The sequence below is a fragment of the Dermochelys coriacea genome, chromosome 11 (assembly GCF_009764565.3).
Source record: "Dermochelys coriacea isolate rDerCor1 chromosome 11, rDerCor1.pri.v4, whole genome shotgun sequence".
NCBI lineage: Eukaryota > Metazoa > Chordata > Testudines > Dermochelyidae > Dermochelys > Dermochelys coriacea.
The window spans coordinates 46,699,355-46,726,266 of NC_050078.2; the positions used below are offsets into that span (position 1 = coordinate 46,699,355).

Consider the following 26,912-nt stretch of genomic DNA (forward strand, 5'->3'; position numbering starts at 1 on the left):
TAACAGGGGGATGTCTCCCAGGATCTGAATTAGTCCAGTACTGATTAATAGGATTATTAATAATCTGGAAAGGGGTGAACTATGAGGTGCAAACATTTGTAGATAATTAAATCATTTAGGTTACTGAAAACTGAAAACCGGAGAAGAACTTTCGAGATACCTAACCAAGTTTGTTGAACAGGCAACACGATGGCAGATGAAATTCACTGTTTTGAATGAACAGTGGTAATGCACATTTGAAGAAATAATATGAACCACTCATACACATTGCAGGGTTCTATATTAATGGTTACCACTGCAGAAAAAAGACACACACATCATTGTGGACAGCTCAGCAAAAATCTCTGCTCAGTATGCCATGATAGACAAAAAAGCAAACCAATTATAAAGAAGGAGAGAGAAAATAATACTGAAAATATTATAATGTCAGTCTATAAATCAATGGTATGCCATCAACTGAAAAACTGAGTTTAGTTCTGGTCACCATATGTCTAAAAAGATACAGTAGAAATAGAAAGACCAGAGAGAGGGTGAGATGAGGGCCAATAAAAATGATTATAGGTATGGAAAGATTTTTCTCTAAAGAGAAATTGAAAAGATTGGAATTGTTTTGAGAGGAGATGAATAAGGAGGAACATGACAGGGATGTAAGCAATGATGAATGGTATAAAGAAGGTAAAACAGGCATTCTTATTGATCCTCTTTCGTAACACAAGAAGACATTAAATGAAATTGAAAGGCAACAAATTTAATACAGATTTTTTTTAAAAAATCCTCATTGTGTAGTTTATTCCATAATAGTCTACAAGATTTCTTGCACCTTTTTCTAAACGTTTGGCTTTTTAACATTTAATTAATTATTTAGAGATAATATGCCTTTAAGAACAGAAAAAGGAGGGAATGAACTTGCCAGGAACAGGGGAGGAGGTGGATTTAAAAATCAAGGCCAGGGTTAAAATGTAAAATAAATGTGTCGCCCAGACTGATAATTTCACATATTGGTGACTACCATCATCCAACTGATCTTGAAAACTACTCTTTTTCCATTGGAATACAACTTATAGGACATTAAAATGTTTGTCTTTGTGTTATATTTTCCATGTAAAGTACAGTGACTGCAATTATGGAAGTAAGCCCTCCTATAAATAGTGTGAAATAGAGAAGGGTTTTGACTACATATGCAGAAAAAAGAAAGTAGACCTCAAGTTATGGTTTTCTGTCCTGTACACTAAAAGCAATCATTAACTCTCAGCACATTTATAATCAAAGTAATGCAGACCACAGAATGTGGCACCCATCCTCCACCAGCATACTGACACAGTCTCATTGTGATGTGTACACTTTTTCAATTAATGCTAATTCTAAATTATTCCTGGACAGCAAGTTACAAAATTGCACAAGTAAAAATGTCAGATGGCAACACCAAAACACAGCAATCCCAATGAACATTTCTCACAGCGCGGATATCTATTCTTCCACCTTTATACTACATTTCTCATTAATCTTTATAAAAATGTGTAATTTTCCACTTCAGTGGTACATGTGTTATTCCATACATCACAAAAGACATTCTCTTATCTACCATGTACATTTTTTTTGTTTTGCAACTTGAGATTCCAGTAGTAAGAATATGAATATATTGTACTGTCCAAGTGTTGGGAGAAAAAAATATGTTTGAGGTGTTGAGATACCATGGTGAGGATGAGCACCACAGAAAAGCTGGTATATAAATGAAATAAATATTTTAATATTATAATAAAAATATCTGTTCCAATAAACTACCTTAAAGCACACTAACACCTAAGCCTAAATTATCAGCTACAAAGAGAATGACAACTGAAGATATGTATATGGAACTAAAATATGAAAAAACAGAGATGGAAGATCCACATTACAAAACAAAAGGATAAAATTAATCTTTGGTGTAAACTTGGCCCAATGTTTTTAGGCCTTTGTCTGTACAAGAAAAGTGGCAGTAGTTTAACTAAATTGATCTAGTTAAATCAGTGCAAGTTAAACTACATCAGTCTTAAAGATTTAAATTAGTTTAGGTGTATTTACATAACTTGCTTGATTTTAAATCAGGTTAGTTAAACTGGTGTAACTTTGGGGGTATAAACGAGGCCTCACTGAAGGAAGTGGGGAAAGCATAAATCCAGACTATTTTACAAAACTCAGCCAAATATTCAAATGAACACAGATGGAAATGAAGCAGAAAATCTGAAGCCTATTTATACCATCACTAACTTGGCTCTTCCTTTTTGTAGACTCAGGCCCCAATCCTGCAGCTTGTTCCAGGCCAGACCCCGAGTCCAGTGGAATGCCACTGATGTAAACAATGCTCTATGGAGTGTGTTCATATTGAACAAATTGCAGGATTGAAGCCATTGTGCCTGCCACATTGGTTGCTTGCTTAGGAGGTGGAAGACATGGGTGCAATCCCTGCTCCACATCAGGCAGAATGGGGACCTGAACCCATGGCTCCCACATCCTAGCAAACTGCTCTATCCACTGTCTATGAATCCCTTTTTCAGTCACCTAAACTCTCCACATGCACTGCACAGCAAGCCTGTGCACCTAACTGGGGTCGTGAATTCCACTAGGCAGCAGGGCATCTAAAAGGCACTGTAATGTGTAGACAAAGCCTATGAGCCCCATTAAAGCTTCAGTGTCTTGTATCCCAACTAAAGTGTGTGTGGTGGTGGGGGAAGTATGGCAACTATAGGGCAACTCTCCCTAATCCAAACTTTTTTTAACATATGCTTTTCAGGATGCATTTTGCTGGGTGTGCACACGCCTGGGTTGAATACATGGCTGCATCTACTTGAAGAATATACTTTTCAGGATGCATTTTGCATGCGTATTTTTGGTATATGTTTTTCTTCGCCATCTTTTGAATGGTTAGCACACTGCATGTGGCAGAGAAAGAACAAAACAGTAGCTCTAAAAATAGGTCACTAAAATGACAGAATAAACTATAACTGGAGCAGGAGCAACAGTCTAATGAGAGTGGGAATGCTGAACTACTAAATATAAAAGAGAGGCAGGAATAGCAAAGTGGCTAACCACACAGATCAAAGGCCTGATCCACTTCCATTTAATTCAATGGGAGACTTTTCAATTAACGTTAGTGAGATTTGAATCAGGCTCCAAGGCAGAGAGGGAGGCGTGAACATATCCAGTTATGTGAGGCAGGGAAAAAATGCTTACCATGGGTCTTAAAAGTAGGCAGATATTTTTCAAATTAAACCATGTTTAGGAAAAACAGTAAAGGTTCTATTGCCCAAAAAGTTAAAGCACCAGATTCTAGTTCTCTTAACTAGGATTGAAAAGTACCTTTCTCTGTGAGTCATTGCAATGAAATCAATCAGATCATTCAGGAAGTAAAATACTACTCAATGTAAGGATGGCAGAATTTGTCCTTAGATGTTTTATTTTTTTAAAAAATATTGTAGTTATTTTGCTGATGCACATAAACATCAAGAACAGAAAAGATCTTTTAATATTAAAAATTACCAAACCAGAATGGTTTCTTTAAAATATAATACTGGGATTATTAATTTGTGTAATGGGTGCCCAATGTACAGGATGGGCACCTCTTAAGCTTTTAGTTTTTTTCAGCTCTATAAAATATTTAATTTAAAATAGGGTTTTTACCAGATAGGTCCAAATGTGTGACTTCAACTGCGTATCCCAAAATGTCAATTGGCAGCTGTTTAAGTATTAATGCAAACAGAAGTAGTTTATAAGACTATGTATCAAAAAACCTATCCTTTAGAATGGGAAAGTATATTCTAAAACAAAAATAATTACTACTAATAATTCTACATAATAATTCAAAGTGGATGTGCTGTTGAAATCAACTACCAAAAATCAAAATGGTGTTTGAGGCATAAAGCACCTCCAAAAGGTACAAAAATTACTGAAAAAAGCCAAAGGCACAAAAATTATAAAGGAAAAATGCACATTTCAATTAAGCAAGTAAGCAGCAATTATAGCAGTCAAGTGAGCTAAAAACCTATTAGCATTTCACCTACATGTCTCTGTCAATGGTATCTCAAGTGGGAAAAACTTGTGGGTGTTCATTTTGCTTACGTGCCACAAGCACTTCTTAATTAAAAGGTGAGTTCTCTCTCTGTATCCTGGTGGTTTTGGGGTTCGCTTTTGTTTTTTAAATGTGGTGGTTTATTTTCTCCCCTCAGAGAAGTGATTGATCATCATTTACATTTTTTACAAAGATGTTCAAACAGAAAACAGATGAAATAGACACTAAAGATTTTTAGAGTTAGACTAAAGACATGACAAATTTTTTAATGGCTTCAGTTATTTTAGCCTTTGAGAAACAGGTTTTACCAATGCATACCAAGGGTTCAATTTGCTTTTTTTAGCAGTTTGTAGAAAAAGCATGATGATAGTCATAAGGAGCAAACAGGAAAAGAAATTCCCTGACTCTACTCACAGCCAAATTATAGACTTGCTTAGGGAAAATATATAAAAGAAAACTAAATATAAGGCAGAATACCTAGGAAGTTACCTTAGCTTTTCTAGTTCACAAAGTAATATACTGATCATGTCACTTTCAACCCAATGAACACTCCAAAGCATTTCTTTAATGTAGAGTTAGTTTGCATTACCTTGATGCCTTTGCATTGGAAATCAAAAGTAATTTTTAACTAGTAAGAATATATTTAAAAAAATCCTAGCTAACGTAATCCTCCAAAAGAAAAACTATGGTGATTGAAAAATACATGAAAGGAAAAGTTTCCCTGTTTTCTGTTCGTTACTTAGATAATAACAGGAGTCAGTTACCTTTACTGATAAAATAACACCACTAAATGGCTTATGTCAGATTTATGCTTTAAAATTCTTTGACACATTATGGTTTGTTTCAAATCTTTTTCTGTTCTAAGAAAATGTATCAGTTTGAGAGTTTTAAATAAAGTTTTAATTGTTGCCTTCCTTTATATTCATAAAGCTGCACAAGGAAACTTAATGATAGGGATGTACTTAAATCTTTTTTGGAGTTATGAATAAATATGCCACCCTACCCAACTTTTTTTTTTTTTTTTTTGGTGGTGGGGTCAGAGTTATAATTAGCTATTTTAGAAGGTTTGTTGAATTCAAATGTTGAGAAAGGGATCATTCTCAAAACCCAAAATAAATTAAATAGGACACTTTCAGGTTAAAAATCATGCTTTGGCATACAAATCTCCTTACCTGTAATATTAACAATTCTTTGTTGCAAGAGCGACTTTTCAAAATCCAATTTACTTTGAAATAGGTACGCAGTATGTTTCTTTTGTGCAATGCAGAGTAGTTATAGCTGTGCAAGATCCCAAGATATTAGACAGACAAGGTGGATGAAGTAATATATTTTATTGGACCAACTTCTGTTAGTGAAAGAGACAAGCTTTCAAGCCACACACATCTGACTTGAAGAGCTCTGTGTGGCTCAAAAACTTCTCTCTCTCACCAACAGAAGTTGGCCCTGTAAAAGATATTACCTCACCCACCTTGTTTCTCTATTTGTGCAATTTACCGAGCTTGGACTGAAACTAGAAAAGCCCTCTAGTCAATTTCACTTTTCCATGCAGTAGCACAGTGCTGCAATGTTTGTTGTTCAAACAATACAGGAATTACTTCAATATTAACCAGAACAGTTCTGAGTAAAATTTTTAAAAATTCTTGATACATTTTTATATTAGGTTTTTGAATTATTTTTAACAACGTCTAAAGTTTGGGCCTAAATTACCAGTCAGTTAAGTACTCAGATACCTTAATATGATAGTGATTTGCATAGTATGATAGCCTAAATAGAATGGAAGTGTTCCAGTATTTCAACAATGGTTTTCAGATGGGGATCAATAACAGTGCCAACAGGGCAGATTTACCCAAAACAGTGACAAAAATTACATTTAGAGGGCAGAACAGAGGTCGTCATGACAGCCATGAATTCCAGAGACAATCCAGGAAGAACTATCATCTGTATGGACATTGAATTCATTGGGTACTTTAAACTGAGGTGCCTCCACTATCACCACAGTGAGCAACGGGAGAAACTCAGCAAGGGCTTTTGGGGTAAAGATGTGCCATCTATATCCCAGTGTTGAACCCATGTACTATCTTGGGACAAGACATTCAATTACAACCATTTTTGGAAGGTAACTTATTGCATGTAAGTTTAGATACAAAAAAGATGGTGTCATAAATATAAAGAGAAGGGTAACCATCTTTCTGTATATAGTGCTATAAAATCCCTCCTGGCCAGAGGCAAAACCCTTTCACCTGTAAAGGGTTAAGAAGCTAAGATAACCTCACTGGCAAAATGACCAATGAGGAGACAAGATACTTTCAAATCTGGAGCGGGGGGAGGACAAAGGGTTGTCTATCTGTCTGTATAATGCTTTTGCTGGGAACAGATCAGAAATACAAGCCTTCCAACTCCTGTTAAGTAAGTAAGTAATCTAGCTAGAAAACGTGTTAGATTTTCTTGTGTTTAATGGCTGGGAAAATAAGCTGTGCTGGAGGGAATGTATATTCCTGTTTTTGTGTCTTTTTGTAACTTAAGGTTTTGCCTGAAGGGATTCTCTATGTTTTGAATCTGATTACCCTGTAAGGTATTTACCATCCTGATTTTACAGAGGTGATTCTTTTACCTTTTCTTTAATTAAAATTCTTCTTTTAAGAACCTGATTGATTTTTCATTGTTTTTAAGATCCAAGGGTTTGGGTCTGTGTTCACCTGTACCAATTGGTGAGGATTATTATCAAGCCTTCCCCAGGAAAGGGGGTGTAGGGCTTGGGGGGATATTTTGGGGGAGGACATCTCCAAGTGGTTTCTTTCCCTGTTCTTTGTTTAAAACGCTTGGTGGTGGCAGCATACTGTTCAAGGACAAGGCAAAGTTTATACCTTGGGGAAGTTTTTAACTTAAGCTGGTAAGAATAAGCTTAGGGGGTCTATCATACAGGTCCCCACATCTGTATGCTATCTATACCCCAGTGTTGAACCCATGTACTAGCATGTGACAAAACATTCAATTACAATCATTTTTGGAAGGTAACTTATTGCACGTAAGTTCAGATACAAAAAAAGATGGTCAACTCCTTCTACCTGATCCTCTTAGTTCATGCCCATTCAAAACCATCTGGGTCAGACTCAGTTCTGTAGCCTCATCCAAATATTCTGTGCTTTGACGTGTAAAGATTATCAGCCCTGATCCAATCGTGTAAAAATAATTAATGACCATGTATTAAATAGCATGAAGGATCATTGAGAGCCAACATCCAGCATGCCTCATAATTCTCATAAATTATGCAGAAGACCTTCATGCAAAGGCTGATGGGATGGTTGGATAGGCATATACAAGTAGGCATCCAGGACTGTGTACAGGTAATCTTGGGGGTAGCTCTCCTGAATGAGAAAAGACACACATCATCTGGATGTGTCCATTGAAAGTGGAGAAATCCATTGTAGTTAAGACTTCACTGTATCTTAATATCACTCCAAATACTTCACAATGCCTATGTTCTATTCCATAATGGGAATTGGGGAATAAGCCTGGATAAGTTGTGCATTGTTTCCACAAAAGCATGTTTTCTTTGGCTTGATGGTAAACGGATAGATCTGAGGTGAGAAGACAAATTGTATTGGCCCTAGATCCTCTAAGGCTCATTGATGGTGAGGGGGTGCAAAACAAAATACCTAAGTCCCGCACTGAGGCCAAGACTGGGCTGAGATTTCATGGGTATTTGGAAAGCTAGGCAAATACCATTGACTTATCCCTGGTTCTCTGAATGGATAAGTTGCTGCTGCAACAACAAATATATTTGGAAGAACTGAAACTGTTGTTTGTATCTCCAGATCAAGTTAGCAATGGTTGATGAAACTCCAGAATAACTTCTCTTTCTTCTGCCATTTGGGATTCTGTACTTTCCTCTAGTTGGTGGCTTATTGATTGCTGTACTGAGTTCCACTGAATAGCGAAAGGCTGCCAAAGTTATTGTTAGATCAGATGCTCTGCCTTCCCATAATGGAGCATAGGAGAATCAAGAGAAAATAGTCACAAGAACCATAATTTACAAATAATAAAACAACAACACAAGAAAGCCCTCAACGTTCTGATATCCTGTCTGTTAGATGTGATCAGACCACACGTTAGCTTAGATGTTATTACACAGGCCACAGAGTTGAAACAGGTATCTCCTAATATTTTTGTAGGGACTGTGTAAGAGTTGTGACATATGCCAGAAAAACAACCTGTTTCTTGCTGTTTGTCCTTCTGGATTTTTTTATTATTTATGGCCCATCCTGCTGCTGGAATGTTTACACTATGGGGTGATCCAATTCAACTTGTGCAGGGGCAGATTCTCATTTGGATTTATGCATTTTGAGAAGGTCCCTTTTCTGAACTGAAATATTTAGGATTAATAAAGAAATAAAAAGAGAATAAAAAACGAGAGAGCAGAAGCGCTGTTGGAGACCAAACATGGAGGAAAACAGGCACCAACTGTGAAAGTGCCTAAAGAAAGAAATATGCACACATTAGCTCAAGCTGAAAGTGGGCCGACCCAATCAGCATGTGAATCAAATTGACAGATGGATGCTCACCTGAGTAAGGCCTTGCTAAACAAACATCATTGTTCTGAAAATGAACAGCTCCTTTGTTTACAGTTAAGCAAAGGACCAATACTGGCTGCATCTGAGCTAGAAAACTGGCCCACGAACAGAGACCACTGGCTTCAGTGATAATGCAATGGAAGTAAATCAGTGTATACTTTTGAATATTTAAATGTTTGATTAACCTTTGCCTTCCTTTTTATATCTTGCACATCACCCAATTATCACCCTTATTATATCACTTGAATAAACCTTGATGCACAAACAGAAATCATCATATCCTGTGTAAGGTGATCTGAAATTATACACTGAACACAAGTTTTATTAATATACGCATTTCAGTTTCCCTGAAAAAGAACCAGAACTATTGTACTATTACATAGGGTGTAATAGTTACAGTTAAATACATAAACACTTAAAACTACAACACTTCCGTAAATGATCATCATCACTTGAACCAAACATTATTTTGAATTTAGGCCTGAAACTTTTGATCCACTAATAGGGCTGGATTAACGCCAGGGCTTTAGGGATGCAGCCCAGGGCCTCGGGCTAAGGAGGGCCTTGCAGGCCGGATGCAGCACACTGCTTCTTTTCATCCAGCCCACGGCAAGTGTCCGTGCCGGTTCCCAAGCCTTGACACCCCTCCACCCACCATAGGGCTGGAACTGCGAGCACCAGCTCCCCGGCATGCCCCTGCGGCCCTTAAGCGAGGGGCATTGAGGGAATCTCTGCGCACTGCCCCCTCCCCCAGTGCTGGCTCTGCAGCTCCCATTGGCCAGGGAACTGTGGCCAATGGGAGCTGCGGCAGCAGCACCTACAGGCATGGGCAATGTGCACTGTGAAGAGGTGCCTGGCTCCTTTGCCTAGGGGCTGGACAAGCCGGCCACCTCGGGGAGCAGAGCAGCAGAGTCGGGGTAGGCAGGGATTCTGCCTTAGCCCCACAGACCAGGAGCCACCCGAGGTAAGTGCCTCTTGGCCAGAGCCTGCACCCCAACCCCCTCCCAGAGCCCACACCCCGAACCTCCTGCTGTACCCCCCCAGCTGGAGCTGCACCACCTCCTGCACCCCCAATCCCGTCTCAGCCCTGAGCCTACTCCCACACTCCAAACCCCCAGGGGCCCCACAAAATCTAACAGCCCTGGGTCCACAGGAGAGTTAATCTGGCCCTGTCCACAAAGCCTGAGTGCCAAAACCAAAACCTTGGCTCCCTAAACAATGAATTGGGAGAAACAGGTGATTCATAAAAGCCAGCATGCTAGGTGGGGAGCCGCCAAAGCTAGCCAATGGGAGATGTTGATAAAAGGAGTGAATCCTCAGCCCTGCTTCACCCACGAAGAAGATGGGTGCCAAAGTCTGGGCTGTAGGGAGGCACCTAATAGCCTATCTCCGCTAGCGATCCAAGCTGGAAACCTGTCTCCTGGAGTCAGGCAGCTTAGGCGCCTAAATTGTTTCCTGTGAGTATCAGTTGGCTGCCTGACTCACTCTGTACAAAGCAGGGGTGAGGGGGAGAGTGGGAGGATGGCCACCTTATTTTTTGTCCCAGTTAGAGCACTCACTTGGGATGTGGGAAATCCCAGTTTGGATTTGAACAGGGGTCTCCACCTCTTACGAGAGTGCTCTAATCACTAAGCTATGGGATACTCGATATTGGGCTCTCAATCTCTCCTGTTGAAGGTATTCCTCTTTGGATAGAGTCCTTGGAGTTCAGGGTCTCTCACCTCTCTGTGGGTGCCCTAACTACTGGACAAGTCTCTCTCTCTTCTTCTCTGGCCCAATTATTCTTATTTTTTTGTACAGTGGAACAGCTTCAAACTGAGGTAGCCCCACATCAGAGTATCTCATAGCTAAGAGGTTAGAGCACTCTCCTGAGAGGTGGGAGACACCTGTTCAAATCCTCTCTCCCACTCTGTTCAAAAGGAGAACTGAACCTGCGTCTCACATCCCAGGTGAGTGCTCTAACCACTGGTTTAAAATTTAAGGTAGGCCCCGCCACCAGCCAGATTTTGAATGAGACCCAAAGCAGTCCCCATATGCAAGTTTGGTGGACAAACCTCTATCTTCCCCAGGTTCCTGGGTCGCTCTGTGGCTTCAGCAGGAGATATGTGCCCAGACACGTAAAGCAGAGCAGCAGTTCACATGCCTACAGGAAGAAAACTTAGGTGCCCAGGGAACTTTTACCTCAAAAATGTAGACACTGAGTTAGTTTAGGCATCTAAAGGGTTCGACAGTTCTGTGGATCACCAGTAGACCCTAAAACTGGAGTTTGGTGCCTAAGTACCTTTATGGATCTGGGCCCTTATGCCAAACAAGTGAACCACTAAAAACATATCTTACACTACCTTTAATGGCAACTAATGTACTGAGAAAAATGTACATATTGTTTCCTCTCTCTCCATGCATTTTAAAGTTTTCACCCCACTCCGCTTCAAGGTCTGGAAAACCAGCCATACTGTGAGAAAGATTCAGAGGTCTCTTTAATTGAGCAGAGAAAGCCATAATCAGATCCAAGGGCAGGAAGCTGAAACTAAACTAAACTAATACAAGTAAGGCACATTTTAAGTGACCATAATTAACCATTGGAACAACTGACTTAGGGACGTGAGTGGTACATTCTCTCTGTTGCCTAAAGTCTTTAAAGCAAGACTGGATGTCTTTCTAAAAAACTCAACCAGAAGTTATGGGCTTGGTGCAGGAATCACTTGGTAAAATATTATATTGGAACAGACATGTATTGGTTATGTTTTATTATTTTTAACAATATTAACCTCCCAATAGTGAAATAAGGGCTGAATTTTAACATAAGATTGGTATCCTGCTTAAAGCTGCAGTTAACGCAATTCCTTATCTAGTGAAATGGAAATAGCCATCTTTGATTCATGGCCAGCAACAAAATTCTGACACCAAAGAGCTGACAAATCAGTTATGCTCCAGCTCTCCTGTGAACCAACTGCACTCCTCCACAAAATAGGAACACTTTTTTGTTTAATAAAAGCTTCTTGTTTATTTTAAAAGTAGAGAGAAATGATTTATGAAAAACACTTCATAAAAAGAAACTGGAGCAAAATTGAAGCCAAAGGGTCATCTTAAAAAAAAATACATCTTTTGCGAGAGAGACTGTAAAATGTTCACATTTATGTTAAATAGCAAGGAATTTCTCTTTGTAAAAGCCATCTTTATTTCAGATACAGGCTGTATGTTACCACAACCATAGCTAATGTTGCTCTATGAAATTATTTTGCAGATAGCGCAATATTTTTATTAAATAGGAAAAACAGTCAAAAAAAATTATAGCAGTACCAGAATTTATGCTGGCACTTCTTGAAATATGCCAGAAATAGAGAGGGGTTTTTTTTTGTTTTTGTTTTTTTAAAAAGAGTAAATTTGTTTTATGTATTAACCTTTATTCAAGTGCCTTTTCAAGGCTCTATTAACTAATACACAGTATGTAAAAGAGTTTATAATGTGAATGTTAGCAGCTCATTAACAGAGTGGAGCAAGCATTATTGCAAAATTTGGAAAAATATGGTGTGGTAAGAAATAAGCTTGTACAACACAACTATAATCAAGAAAAGGCCATAATGACTCAACAGCATACTGTGGAGAGTTGATGATGTAAAGAAAATCAATGACAACCACCAATTGAAATTCTTCTGTCACAAGCATTCTTTCAGAATTAACCTTTTCAGTGGGATTCTCAGTTCAAGGCATTACAGGGAATAAAATAGAAAGATTTGAGATTCAATACTGAAAAATGAAAGTTTTCAGATTCACAGCAATTTGCATTTTAGTTCATGGTGTAAAAAAGTTCAGGGAGAAAAGTCAGTCTTGTACAGCTCTGAGGGCAAGCTACAGAACTGACTCAACTGTTACTCTTGTAAAACTCTCCCATTGTATATTCCTACGTTATTGATTTATACACCTAATGCCAAAGGACCCTCTGTTTCTTTAGGTATTACTCATTACCCAGCAATATTTACCAGGTTATTTGGATTTCTCAGGTGACTAGAAATATATTTATCTTCCGCAGCTATTTTGGGTCTGTCAAATTTATACCAACTACTGCTACAACTACTTTTTCTGGTCTGATATAACATTTTGTGAACTTAATTATTCTCCTGTTGGCACTTCTGGAAGGAATTTTGGAGCATCTTCTGTACCCATAACCAACTTCTTCACATACTCAGTAGGCACAGGACTAAGGTCCTACTAAGCCTTGGCAGTTATAGTGACAGAGATCAGAGCTGAATGGCCTCCAATCAAACTCACTGCTTGAAAAAAATAATTGGGGGGAGGGGGAAGTTATCTTTATAAGCAAGCTAAGACAGGCTGGTCCAAGAAACTAAAATCTGCCTGAAGTTTAAAAAGTAAAATAAAAACAAGTTTCTAACACTTCAAACTGTGATGTTTACAAGTGCAATTTTTTTTTGTTGTAAGAAAAAAAAATCAGTAATTTATGTTATATCAGATTACTCAGAGGTCTGTGCTCACATCTGCCTCCAAGTTTAACTGAGAATATGAACTGAAGAACGTGCACTACAGGTCTCTATTGTTGGTTATGTACTTATACAGTCTGCACTGCCTGTGCAGATATGTTTATAAAAAGACTGAAGAAAAAAAAGATTCTCACATAACACTTATCTGAGCCTTACCTCTTACGTTTGAAGTTCACTGAGAAGACGCATCACCGAAATAGGAAGACATCAATCATAGTTCCAGTTGACATTTTAAACTGTACTCATAGCATAACATTTTACAATATTTCAGCTCAGCTTTTTGAAAGTGTTATGTTTTTATACCGAATGGTAATATGCAAATACTTGAGACTCCTTAATTTGTTGTGTCTGTTTTCATCTTAAGAGCATAAACTATTCAGGGTGCCCATTTGTTTTATATATATATATATACATATATATATATATATATACATATATATGGGAATATGAAATTTCTCACCTCTGTACAGTAATCTGATGGCTCTACTTGTCAACTACTAAACAAAACTAAAAAGTAGCGTTTTCAGATACTATAACTCAAACACAATATTTACAAAACATCTGATGTTAAGATGATAAAAACATTAATTTCAGTGAGATCTTAACTATTTTATTCACAAAATATAAGCAAGCTTCTGTTTTTCTCTCTCTCAAAATGAAAATGCTCTTCCAAGGAAGAAATTTAACAGAAGGGTTCTTCACATACAGTGATTCTACAAGATTCAGTACAGAAAACCGTAAGAAGGCCAATGAACTTTACAAATACAAACCTGTACTTTGTACAAAAGCTCCTTTTTTAAAAGAAAGTTCAGTAATAGAGTTAAAAATACACAGTTTTAGCTGCACAGAAAATCATTTGTTTCAAACTCAGTGGCATAGAGTTATTTTCGCCTATGTGGAGAATTCTCCCTTCGTCTGTCCTCATTTTTCCTGGATTCTCTAGATTGGTCACAATATCTGCTATACTTCTCTGGGCGTTTCTCTGCACCATTCCGATATCGATTCTCCTGCTCCTCTTCCTCTCTGGGACTTGAATTATTACGGTTTCTTTCTCTAGATTTTGACCTCTCTTTTCTCCTGCTCTGATGTACATTGTCTTTACTCCAATGTTTGTCCTTTTCATTATCAGAAAAAGAAGTTCTTCTCTCTGCTTTCTTCTTTTTGGAATTACTGTGTTTGTTTTCTAAATCCAAATTTCTTTCATAATACCAGTCCTTTCCACTCCGATAACTGTTCCTGTCAGTGGCATCATCTCTGTCATAGGGATATTTAGATAGATCATCTCTCCTATTTGGATCTCTCAAATTTCTGTCAGCATTTCTTTCTGAATTTCTCTCAACATCATATCTATCTTCCTGCTGTCTCCTTTCTATTTTCTTTTCAATTAGTTTCTTTTTACTCCCTTGTTTTTTCCTGGCAACTTTATCCAGTGCTTTATTTTTCTTTTGCATCTTCTTCCTTTTTACTTTAGCAGCACCTGAAAGTACAGCATACATGAGAATTAACTATTTTTTAATTTATTCAGTGTAATTAATTATGCATAATTATATTATATTATATAGAAAGTTTTGGGAGAAGTGTTTTACCAAATTTTATATTCTTAAAGGTTATCTTGCCACAGGGTTCAAAATAATGAGCTTAGAGTTTTATATTTCTTTCCCTCGTGTGAGTCTCCAAAACATGCCGGGGAAATCTGCCCATGCTCTATTAATTTAAGAGAAGGGACTTATCTTTAAATGGCAGTCTAAAACAGGTTTTTTGTTTAAAAAAAAATAAAGATATTCTCTAAAGGAAGCCCAAGGAAAAAGAAATTTGGCAAACTGGCTATCACTCCCAAGATTTCCCCACATTTTATTCCTCATTTTCTAGGTTTCCTTGCTGGCCTATACGTCCACTCGTTATATTAATACAAAAACAACAACTTCATTTAGTGACAATAAGGTTACATCTGGACACACTGCATCCACCCACAATTTTAAAAGCTTGGAAATAAAGGGAGTCTTCTGCATTCCTTCCCATTTTATATTGCCTACATGCTGTCAATACCACACTCTATCCAACATAAGCATCATATTTCCCTTATTTTAAGATTCTGAGTGTGATGGGAATGTTCTGATGAAACCTTACCAATCATTAAACAAAATTATTGTGTGTTAAATGGCTAAGGAACAACGGAGAAGCAAGAGTATGGAGTTATAGCCAAATCTGTGCAGATGTGGCTGCCACCCACAGAGAGGATAAAAGCCTTGAAGACATACCATCATTTTCTTTCACCTCCCTGTATTAAAGGCTTGCATTTTTGGAGCTGACAGATCTGGGTTCCATCCCTGTTGGGGACCCTACTGTGCCCATATGTACAGCACATGGATTTATTACAATGGCTAGAGCAATGCAAGCTGTCAGGCTGACATGAGAGAGCAGGACCTTTGCACAGATCCCCAGGTTCATACACAGAGTCAGTGGCAGAGACAGATATAGAATCCAGGAGTCCCGACTCCCAGCTAACTAATCTAACATAGAATCATAGAATAGTAGGGTTGGAAGAGACCTTAGGAGGACATCTAGTCCAATCCCCTGCTCAAAGCAGAACCAACACCAACTAAATCATCCCAGCCAGGGCTTTGTCAAGTTGGGCCTTAAAAACCTCTAAGGATGGAGATTCCACCACCTCCCTAGGTAACGCATTCCAGTGCTTCACCACCCTCCTAGTGAAATAGTTTTTCCTAACATCCAACCTAGATCTCCCCCACTGCAACTTGAGACCATTGCTTCTTGTTCTGTCATCTGCCACCATTGAGAACAGACTAGCTCCATCCTCTTTGGAACCCCCCTTCAGGTAGTTGAAGGCTGTTAACAAATCCCCCCTCACTCTTCTCTTCTGCAGACTAATAAAACCCCAATTCCCTCAGCCTCTCCTCGTAAGTCATGTGCCCCAGCCCCTAATCATTTTCGTTGCTGGAATCTCTCCAATTTGTCCACATCCTTCTATAGCGGGGGGACCAAAACTGGACACAATACTCAAGGTATGGCCTCACCAGTGCCGAACAGAAGGGAATAATCACTTCCCTCAATCTGCTAGCAATGCTCCTATTAGTGCAGCCCAATATACTGAGACGTCCCAACTCCCTATCCTTAATCAGATCATCCATAAGCATACTCTTCCCACAAAAGTCCCTCAGTCCAAAAGGGGCTGAGGTCCCTGCAGTAGTCTGCTCAAGTTATCCTGAAGGGAAGAGCAGGGATACTGGAGCTATGGGGATGGTATTGCAGCAACATGATAGCAACTCTGAGCCCCATTTCCACGATGCAACGGTGGTTGCAGCTGGTGGGCAACCTGGGCTTGGCACAGGCTTCAGCCACCAAATGACCCTAGGCACCAGCTTCAGACTACCTTAGAGAATGACCAGTCCCAGAAGCTTTTCCAGTGATTCCCCAGTCCCAGCTCCTCCTCCATGCACAAGATAGGACAAGTTCATCAAACTCACTTTCATGCAAAAAAATCTTAAGTGACCTCATATGCTCTTGTATCAACAATTCAGCTCCCCTGAATATATTATTCTGCATTAACATTGCTGAGGCTTTTCATCATAGTGAGAGTTTGAAGAAATGAGGACAGAGCACTTTTAGTATTTGTTGCAGATGGAAGTAAAAACCTTATAGAGTGCTTGAAATTTGTTATTGACAGCACTGGAGACAATGTGAGGGTGACAAGGAATGCTGGAGACTTTCCCCTTATTTTCATGCTTTTAAGATTTTGGGTGAGATATGTCCTGTGCAATCTTAACAGTCACTAAGCAAAGTTTTTATTTGTGCTACAATTCCGTAAGGACAGCAAAGACAATACAGCTAAAAAAGTAAATTATGCTGCTAACTTAGAAGGGGAAGTTTTTTTCTTTCCATCTCACCTAAAAAATAGTTTTCCAAGTTCTACATTTACCTCACAGAGAAGCTAAGCTTTAAATAACATCTAGATTTCCAAACAGATTAGCGTCTATCTCCATTGTGGAACAAGTTTTATGTTGCCAACCTACTAATATCTGTCAATACAGAACCTATTTAGTATTCGATGGAATGAACAGACATGGTGGACTTTTCCAAAAACATGGATAGTGTCATTATGTTGACTGGTCACTAAAAGAAGGGCTTAAAGGATGAGCTGCAAATAAAATACAAACATTACATCAACAATATTTGCTGAACATCCCCTAGAGTAAAAAGCACTATAAAGAATACAACTAAAAAAACCCAACCTTCGTTTCTTTTTACTCTAAGCATTGCGATGTCACACTGGCCAGCTCTAGCTCTGCTTAATTGTCTTTTGAGAGCATCACCGCTACCAAGGAGACACTAATACATTTTATTTTAGATTAAATAACTGAATTTTACAGCAGCTGCCTAACCTCTGATGTGGAGAGAGAGGTTGCTGGTGCTTCTCTAATGACATGTTTAAAACCAACCCACAGGGAGTCACTTAAGTCATATTTTACAATATGTTGTATTTTTTTAAATACAGTTTCTTTTTCATTATTATAGCTCTACTGGAATGTAAAAAATAAGAGAGACTTTGTAAAGTAGTTTAATGGATAAAAAAATAACTGATTTATTTGACTATAAGCAAGCTTCATGCTCCAACAGACAACACGGAGTCATAGCTGAGCTGGCAGGGAAAGATATTGAGGGACACAGTAAAAGACAAGTTCACTATTCGTTATGTGCTCAGTGCCCTCTTTCTCTGTTCCGTTTTTATGTTCAGAACATATTGCTGAAGCAATTTTCTTTTAAAGTTCACCCTGGAAATGTACCTGAAGAACAAAAACACCCTTTCCAGAATAAATGTTTTTAAATCTGGTTCACTTCCTTTCCGTTGTAAGAAACATGGAATTTCTTTAATTCCTGGCCCACATCCCATTACATATGCTCATAGTTTCCATCAGCACAGGAATCACAAATTCTTAGATTGTTCCTTAGCAAGAGACTTTTGCTAAGCAACATTTATGTGCCAGGTTTAATTGCTATACCAGTGCTACGTTGGTAAGAGAGTTGATAAATACAGTCCTCTGGGAAATGCTTTTCAGAATACTACTAGGAAGTCCTCATTATAGTCTATGGAAAGATGCAAAAAACTGTGAAGACTGCAAAACTGAGTTACAACCAAACAATTAGCTTTTGCTTTCTAGCAAAATTGTGAAGTTTAAACCACTAGGGAATAAAAAGTTACAAAAATGAAATCTGATTATCTCTCAGCATTATTATAGTTAACACTGTAATTATTTTTGCCACATTCCTGCTTCTAGCATACATAAATCAAAGCATACTACAGAGATTATCAAAATGCATATGTTGATCTTTTTTTGGAAAAAGGACAAAATAGTAGAAGAGAGTGTCCTTTTACAAAAAAAAGCATGCTCACACTGACAGACTGCAGAATCAGTTGGTTTTTCACTAAGGACTTACCTCTCTGGTTCCTATCAAGCAGCTCAGCCGAGCTGCAGCTGTCTATGCATCAGCCATCTGCTCTTTGTGAACTTACGCCTCTCTGACCCGGTTAAACTGTGCCCTCCACTAGTGTTTTGTCATCATTAATGCAATAGCTTTATAGCAATACACAATCAGTTCAGACTTTGTAAAGTAAGCTTGCAACATAAAACATAAATGCATTTCTAATGCATGTGTAATTCATATTGCCTATGTACTTTTTATTAATAATTTTTTGCTACTAAAATCATAATAAATCAAATTAACTTTGAATCAGCAAGCTTCCTAACTACAGAAGTTCATGCTGTGCTATCATCTGCTCTTCCACAACACTATACAAGACTAAATGCTCTAATTTAGAATAGCAGATATATTTTAGATTAACAATGTTTATTATACTTCATGTCAAATAGGAAATTTTACATCAGCAAGATGATCTTATTAAAAATTCTAATTATAATGCATGAAATTCTTGCATAACAAATTGTCAGCAAAAGTTTCATCTTTCTTGGAGAATTCTCAAAGAACAAGAGCCTTGGTTATTATAACAGCGCACCATACTGCTTCTGAGCAATAGGAATGGGAAGTGGATTCAGAATCCCAGACCTGCATAAGAAGCTAAATGAATTGAAACGAACTCAGCAATCCCTTATTTGACACATGAAATAGCACAACTGTGGTTACAAGGAAGGAAGCAAAAAAAAAAAGAATTGGAATCCAGTGGACAGATCAAGAAGAGCCATGAGACAGGCCTGTACTAAAAAATAAATAAATAAATAAATAAGAAGAAGAATAAAAAAAATCCGGTGTGTTAACCTTTACAGTTCACTGATAATCCTGCCAAAAAGACACTGGTCCCAAGACATTATTTATAAACAAGTATCAGGAAGTCTTAGATTAAATTGGGATATTAACTTTATGCAATGGACCCATCAGTTTAAGGAAACAGCCTACATTATAATATGCTCCTCAAAAACACACCTGTCACTCTCTGGAAACAGGAACAATTTATTTTCTTTTAAGATTTCCAGAATTTTATCAAAATTACAGATAGGAATTTTTAAGTACAGATTTAGCAATAAATAATTAAATATCAACTATAGCTATTTCATCATGGTAAGTATATCAGTGCACACAGTAAAGAGAGAATAAATTAAATGATAGATGTTTAATACCTGAGACACTGCTATGGCCACTGCTAGAAGAGGAGTCACTGCCACTAGATGATCCTGAGCTACTATTTCTGCTGTCAGAATTGGAATCTGAGGAGTCAGACTCTGAGGAAGATGATGAGCTATCTGATGACTCAACATCTTGTTTCTGTGTCATGATCATCTTTGGTGCATTTTTCAGATGTTCCCGTAATTCATCCCTAATTAGCAACAAAAAACAATCTCAATCCTTAAACAGAAAGCCAAGCAATGTCAAATCAGGATTAAGACCAAAAGAAACAACAACGATTTCTTACGTTAGTCCTCCAAGACCAATGGAAGTGAAAAAATTGATGGCAAATCGCGTGTTTCTTGGGTTGTCCCGAGGCAATAATCCTTCAAAAAAAGGTTGCAGTGTTCTGATAAAAACAAAACATTGACATTAAACCTCACGCAGCAAACTATTCTTAATTTCTACATGCATTTGTTGAAAAATACATCATAGGAATCCCACAGGACAAAAATAGTCTTTGTTCACTCATTGTTTTTTGCAGACACTGCAATGGATGAAAAAAGCAATGCTTTTGTGGGTCCAGCAAAGTAAGTGTTCCTTTAGCAGAATTTTAAAATTTCTTCATAAGCCTGTGGTGGTTTTATTTAAAAAAAAAAGAGGGACAGCCTTTTCCTGTAGCAACTCTCCATTTAGAAATTCCATTGAATCGGGCCTTAAGATAGGTCAAAGTTTGGGCTTCAATGAGTTTTGAGTGCCTGTTTAATTTACCATCATACAGGAGAATAGCTCCTGAAAAAGAGTAAGCCTTAGATCCTCAAGAAATAACCTGAACAACTGGAAGGATCCTCACTGTTGTGTAAGTACTGGAACACACACACACGAGAATGTATTACTTTTGTTGTGCTTAAAATTAAGCAATTAATCTTATAAAAATACAAAGTTAATATTTTTGAGGTCTTTCAGGCTCTGCCAAAAAAAAAAAAAAAAAAAGACTATCCTGGCCCACATCCTTCAGGAAGGATGCTGATGTATAAATGTCCTTCAGCTAGAGAAGTTACTATTCAAGTTGAAACAGCAGTGGAACAAAACCAAGAAAATAGAGGCCCTGATCCTGCAAATATTTATGCATGTTTAACTGACTAGTCAGAGCACGTACACTGACATCAATCGGGGCCAAAATTTGTTATGTATTTTCACTTAGAAATTTTCACTTGAAAATGGAGAATCTGTATGTACTCTTACAGGGTGAAACCATTCAAAGATCAACGCTCAGAGTAAATTTCCACTTACTCATCCTTTAATCTTGCATTAAGATTAGGAAGTCCCATATATTCACTAAGTTCCTGGAAGAATATTTTGACGAAAATTCTACTGGACGATGTAGTAGTTTCTTCACTCAATATTATACATTCAAGGACCTGAAAATGTTAAGAAAAAACAGAGTTTAAATACACACACCCAGTTCTATTTTTATTTTTAGAAGAAGATCAAGCTCAACCTTTGGCCTGTATATAGAATAGCATCTTTCACCCCAACACTATAGCAATATAGTTCGTAAGAATGTTAATTAAAATAACACATTTTGATATTTTTTAATTAGAGTCTTAGTAGTTTAAGTCTCAGGCTTTAAAAAACAAGACTTAAAAAAAGGCATCCCTGACATCAAGCATGATATATTGTAATTTATTTCTGAGAACTACAGACTAGCTACTGAAGAAAGAAGCTATGACAAAGCCCTTTTCTACTTACACTCCAGGGAAGTGAATCTGTATACAGAAGATGAGCAAACATTTTGGCTACATTTCTCAATTTGTTTGTTTCCAAACGGTGGATAGTATCATACTGTTCTTTGAAAATAGCTTCAAAGGATTCCATGTATTCTTTTTTTAACATGCAGAAACGCTGAAATAACATTGTACAGTTAAAACAACCAGATTAAATAAAAACAGAACATTAAACAAAAATATATTTAGAACTAAGCATTTATATAGAAGTCTTGCCTTTTAAAAGGAAAGGAAAAAAATACCTTTAAATGGAATATAAAGATCAATTTATTACCTCCAGCAGTTTCTCAGAGGAAACTCATCTTGCATTATGAAACAATAATTATCAATTTTGACATGTTACTAGATAAGGTAATTTCTTCTACATTGCAACATCTCAATTCTAGTATTGTCACCTGGTGGGACCCCTTAATACAATACCACAGGACATAATATTTTTAATTACATCATTGCAAGTTTATTTGAAACTAGAGAAATAAAAGGGAGCATAGTTAGTGTCAAGACATTTCAGGCAGAAACAGTAATTCCAAGAAATATAAAGAACACACTTGGTTCCGTAATCCTGGACGTTGAAATATTTTTCAGGGCAATCTGTAATAAAGTACAATAAATTTATTCTGTAAATTTCAACATCCAGGATTATTATGGAACCAAGTGCTTTTTTATAACCGGTTACTAGCAAATTATAAGGTAACTGTTAGTACTAGGCGAGTAATAGAAAAAGGAAATATGGTCCTTTGTGCACAGCTACATCAGCGGTAACATTTTCTAAAATCTGATTGTCTAGAAATTAATGAAACTTCTGTAATTGTAAGTAACCTTGTAAGGACATCAAAAGTTTTATTTATGTAAACTTTATTAGAGTCAGCTGTACTGAGATTACAGATGGAGTAAAAGGAAAACTGCTACTTAATAAATAATTGTAACGAAAGTTATAACCAATTTTACACATACACACAGACAAGAAGAAGAAGAAGAAAACCAGATTTGTTTCTTGTAGTGAGAGAATGGTGCAGGAATGAGCCAAGTCATCCTAATTTGCTAAATAAACTAACTAAGCAACCTTAATGAAGTGGAGAAACGACGGAGAACTCCAAAATACCATCTTTCCTGCTCCTCCAAGAAAATTATTTATAACAAAGCATAGTACTTTGCACTTACGTAGTGCCATTACTGTTAGTCCTATCCATTGGCCACTGGACCATCCTTCTACAAGATAGGAATATTTAAAAAAAAAACAGGGAAAAAGTGTGCTCCCATTCTGCATTTACTGTGAATGCTTATTACCATCTAATGGATAATCCAACCACCTCAGCTCATATAACCAACTTCAGAACAAAAGAGCCACACGTAATTGACTTATTTATCGTAAAATATCAGATGCTTATATGAAAACTTTTACTGCCATAGTACACAAATTTTATGTTTCTTGCTGTAAAATTTGAATCTGAAAGTGGAACTCACCCCTGCCAGTAAACCAAAGAATTTCTCATATGTTCTTTGTTGAGCACAGCAGTCAAGGATCATGTTGCAGAGTTCTTTCTGTTTTAAGATAACACAAAAATTCCTCTACATAAATTCTCTGTAGCAGAGTAGAAATCCACTCCATAAATGCAAAAATATTAAAGAATGATTTTCACATGGATGCCATCTTTGAAACAAACACTTAAATTTTTTCTAAAGAAAGGTCAGAGGGATCAATTTCAGTAGTTTTCTGTATTTCCACTATTTTGGAAGGTATTTGGGGCTTGGCTATTAACCTTCTCTATCAAAACTTCTCCACCTGCCCAGATCTGCAGGGAAGTTATAATCCTGTAGTCTTACTAAAGAAATGTCATCACAAATTCAACATTATGAATTAACTGCAAGATTAAAAAGACAATGGGCTGTAAAAAGGGAAAAGACTTTTAAAACACCGATACCTTTATGCAATAAGAAAAGGGTCTTAGAAAGTGAATGATAAAGCCAAGTGTAAATATGAAACTCCTTCACTAAATGGCAGTTGAGAATACTCTGTGGTCTCAAGATCAGAACTTAAGGTGTTGATTCTACAGACAGACTTATACATTTGTGAGTAGTGACTTCTTTAAGACTATTCATGTTTGCAACATTAAGCATGTGTGAATAGGTACATTTACACTACAGAGACTACACAAGCATAGTTATGCTTGCATAACCCCATAACGTAGACGCAGCCTAACCGACAAAAGGGTTTTCTGCCAGTGTAGGAAAACTGCCTCCACAAACTATGTTAGCTACACTGACAGCATCATTCTTCTGTTGATATAGATGCATCTATGGGGGGGGAGGGGGAGCGTTCATATCAACACAGCTATGTTAGTCAGGGGCATGTTTTTTTCACACCCCTGACTGATGCTGCTGTAACTTTCAAATGTAGACCATGCCAAAATCTCTGCAGGATTGGGGCCTAAATTACTCTCTCATTCACATTCATGTCTACTCTAAACCACAAAAATCTAATCCAAATAATGGCTAAAATTATTCCCTTCTTGTATTACAATTAAGGGACTGTTGAGTAATTCAGATACCAAATTTAGGTTTTAGTAAAGCCCAATAGGAACATAAAACAAAAAGAACTAAGAAAAACCCAACAATTAAAATAGTTCATTTTTTGTTTTTTTTTGGGGTAAAGTTTCTTCTCAATGCCAGAAACACAAATATAAGATCTGGGCTAGTTCATTAAAATTAAAAAGAGACCACATAAATGTTGATAAATACATTTGTTTCTCTAATTCTTTTATGTTTAACTGTCAAAATATAGTATAAGGCTTTTTTTAAAATGACATTTTACTTGACAGTTCCAATTTAGATATTTTTATGCACATTCTATTCTGCTATGTAGAGAACTTTCTGGCATCACTGAAAGGTGGAGTTTTTGAAGAATTTTACAAGTAAAATAATTTAGAAGAATAATTGGTTAACAAGAGTAAGTTAAGTTTCAGAGTAGCAGCCGTGTTAGTCTGTATTCGCAAAAAGAAAAGGAGTACTTGTTGCACCTTAGAGACTAACAAATTTATTAGAGCATAAGCTTTCGTGAGCTAATGCATCCGATGAAGTGAGCTGTAGCTCACGAAAGCTTATGCTCTAATAAATTTGTTAGTCTCTAAGATGCCACAAGTACTCCTTTTCTTTTTAAGAGTAAGTTAAGTTACCTTACAGATAAAATCACTTTGAAACGTACAATTTTATCAGGACTTCCCTCACCCCAAATCAGAAATTTCTGTACATTTTAATTACTGTACACCAAGGAAAGCTATATAAAACAATAAGACTCAATCATGGTGTCAGGGTTCCTTCCCCACTCTGAACTCTAGGGTACAGATGTGGGGACCTGCATGAAAGACCCCCTAAGCTTATTCTTACCATCTTAGATTAAAAACTTCCCCAAAGTACAAACTTTACATGTCCTTGAACAGTACGCTGCCACCACCAAGCGTTTTTAACAAAGAACAGGGAAAGAGACCACTTGGAGACATCTTTCCCCAAAATATCCCCCCAAGCCCTACATACCCCCTTTCCTGGGGAGGCTCGAGAATAATATCCTAACCAATTGGTTACAAAATCATCAAGGACCGAAACCCCTGAATCTTGGAACAATGGAAAAATCAGTCAGGTTCTTAAAAGAAGGATTTTATTTAAAAAAACAAACAAAAAAAAAGGGTAAAAATCATCTCTGTAAAATCAGGATGGAAAATACTTTACAGGGTATCCAGATTCAAAACACAGAGGATCCCCCTCTGGGCAAAACCTTAAAGTTACAGAAAACAGGAATAAACCTCCTTCTTAACACAGGGAAAATTCACATAAAACAAAAGATAAACTAATCCGCCTTGCCTGGCTTACCTATACTGGTTGCAATATTGGAGACTTGGATTAGGATGGGTTGAAGAAGATGGATTTCTGTTTGGCCTCTCTCAGTCCCAAGAGACAACAACCACATAAACAAAAAGCACAAACAAAAGCCTTCCCCCTGCAAGATTTGAAAGTATCTTGTCCCCTTATTGGTCCTTTGGGTCAGGTACCAGCCAGGTTAGCTGAGCTTCTTAACCCTTTACAGGTAACAGGATGTTTGCCAGGAGGGATTTTATAGCACTGTATACAGAAAGGTAGTTACCCTTCCCTTTATATTTATGACACATGGATTTGCCACAAGCCCTAACCAGGGGAGCGCCTTGTTGCATTGCCCCTTGGAGCAGACCAGGAGATCATGACTCTGAGACTATGTCTATCCTAGAGAGCCTTCAGCTGCGCAGCTCTAAGATCTCTAGTGTAGCTGCTCTATGCAAACATAATTAGTCCACCCCCAATGAGCGGCAGTAGTTATGTTCGTGGAAGAAGCTCTCCTGTAGACACAGTGCTGTCCACACCGGCGCTTATGTCAGAGTAATTTATGTTGAGCTGACATAAGCTCCCCTGAGCGACAAATTATACTGACAGAAGTGGTAGTGTAGACAGTCTGAGTCACAATCTGCTTTCCAGTTTCGCTCTGCTCCACTGGGGAAGATACACTTGTGCAGAAGTGAGATGGGGAAATGGGATATAGCTTCTTTCTTCTCTGCATAGCTATCTGGGTAGCTGTCATACAGGGATATGGGGACACCTTACACCTCCTTACTCCCATGCACAATTGTGTAAGCGGGTCCACAATCCACAACTTAAAAACCATTTGTAAAGAATAATTAATATTAAGACAACAGAAGCAAACATTTTCATATAAATGGACGGTGCATTTAACACTGTACTTCATTCAATTCAGTTAACATATTTTATTTTCCCCATAAAATTTAGTCCATTAACAAAAATTATGATAGTAGTTCCCAAATACATTATGTTTAAAATGCCAACTTTATAGATTTTTGCAGATGTCTGATCTAAATCTTATTATGAAGGATCTGTCTAGCTGTTTAGATCATTTCATAGCATTTTAATAAGATGACTTGTCAGACTTGTTAAAACACAAAAAAAGACATTGCATGCTAAAAGTAACAATTAATTAGACTGTCAGTCATACCTCTTTAGCAATTAGTTTAAATATGTTTGTCTCTTTAGACTAATTAGAAATCTTAGGAAAAACAGAACACACACATTTATAGTTATTTTCTCAAAACTGAGAAGTCACAACAACAAAAATTTCCCCCAATCAATAGAGAATAAATATATTTAATGCCACTGCAATTAAAAAAAAATCTAAACACATTTATACTTTAAATCTGGTAAGTCTTATATTAAATGTTGTAACGTACTCCCATTTCTACCATTTCTTCTATCATGAAATCTTAAAAGAAACAGTTTTGCCCATTACACAGCTCAAACACACAAAACAAGCTAACAAAAATAAATAAAATAAAAATAATAA

At 37.2% G+C, this 26,912-nt stretch overlaps 1 protein-coding gene across 6 annotated transcripts in view; it reads right to left on the reverse strand.

Annotated features, from left to right (window-relative positions):
- Positions 1-13,537: 13,537 nt before the first annotated feature.
- The window catches only part of CWC22 (CWC22 spliceosome associated protein homolog), a 47,943-nt gene continuing 34,568 nt past the window's right edge, over positions 13,538-26,912 (reverse strand). For all 6 annotated transcript variants that reach the window (XM_038421815.2, XM_038421817.2, XM_038421816.2 and 3 more), the window contains 6 exons: positions 23,000-23,077; positions 21,501-21,653; positions 21,042-21,169; positions 20,056-20,157; positions 19,763-19,959; positions 13,538-14,589 (listed from right to left, as the gene is read on the reverse strand). In XM_038421815.2, coding sequence (XP_038277743.1) covers positions 13,994-14,589; positions 19,763-19,959; positions 20,056-20,157; positions 21,042-21,169; positions 21,501-21,653; positions 23,000-23,077 — 1,254 coding nt within the window. In that variant the 3' untranslated portion in view covers positions 13,538-13,993. The remainder of the gene's footprint in view (positions 14,590-19,762; positions 19,960-20,055; positions 20,158-21,041; positions 21,170-21,500; positions 21,654-22,999; positions 23,078-26,912) is intronic.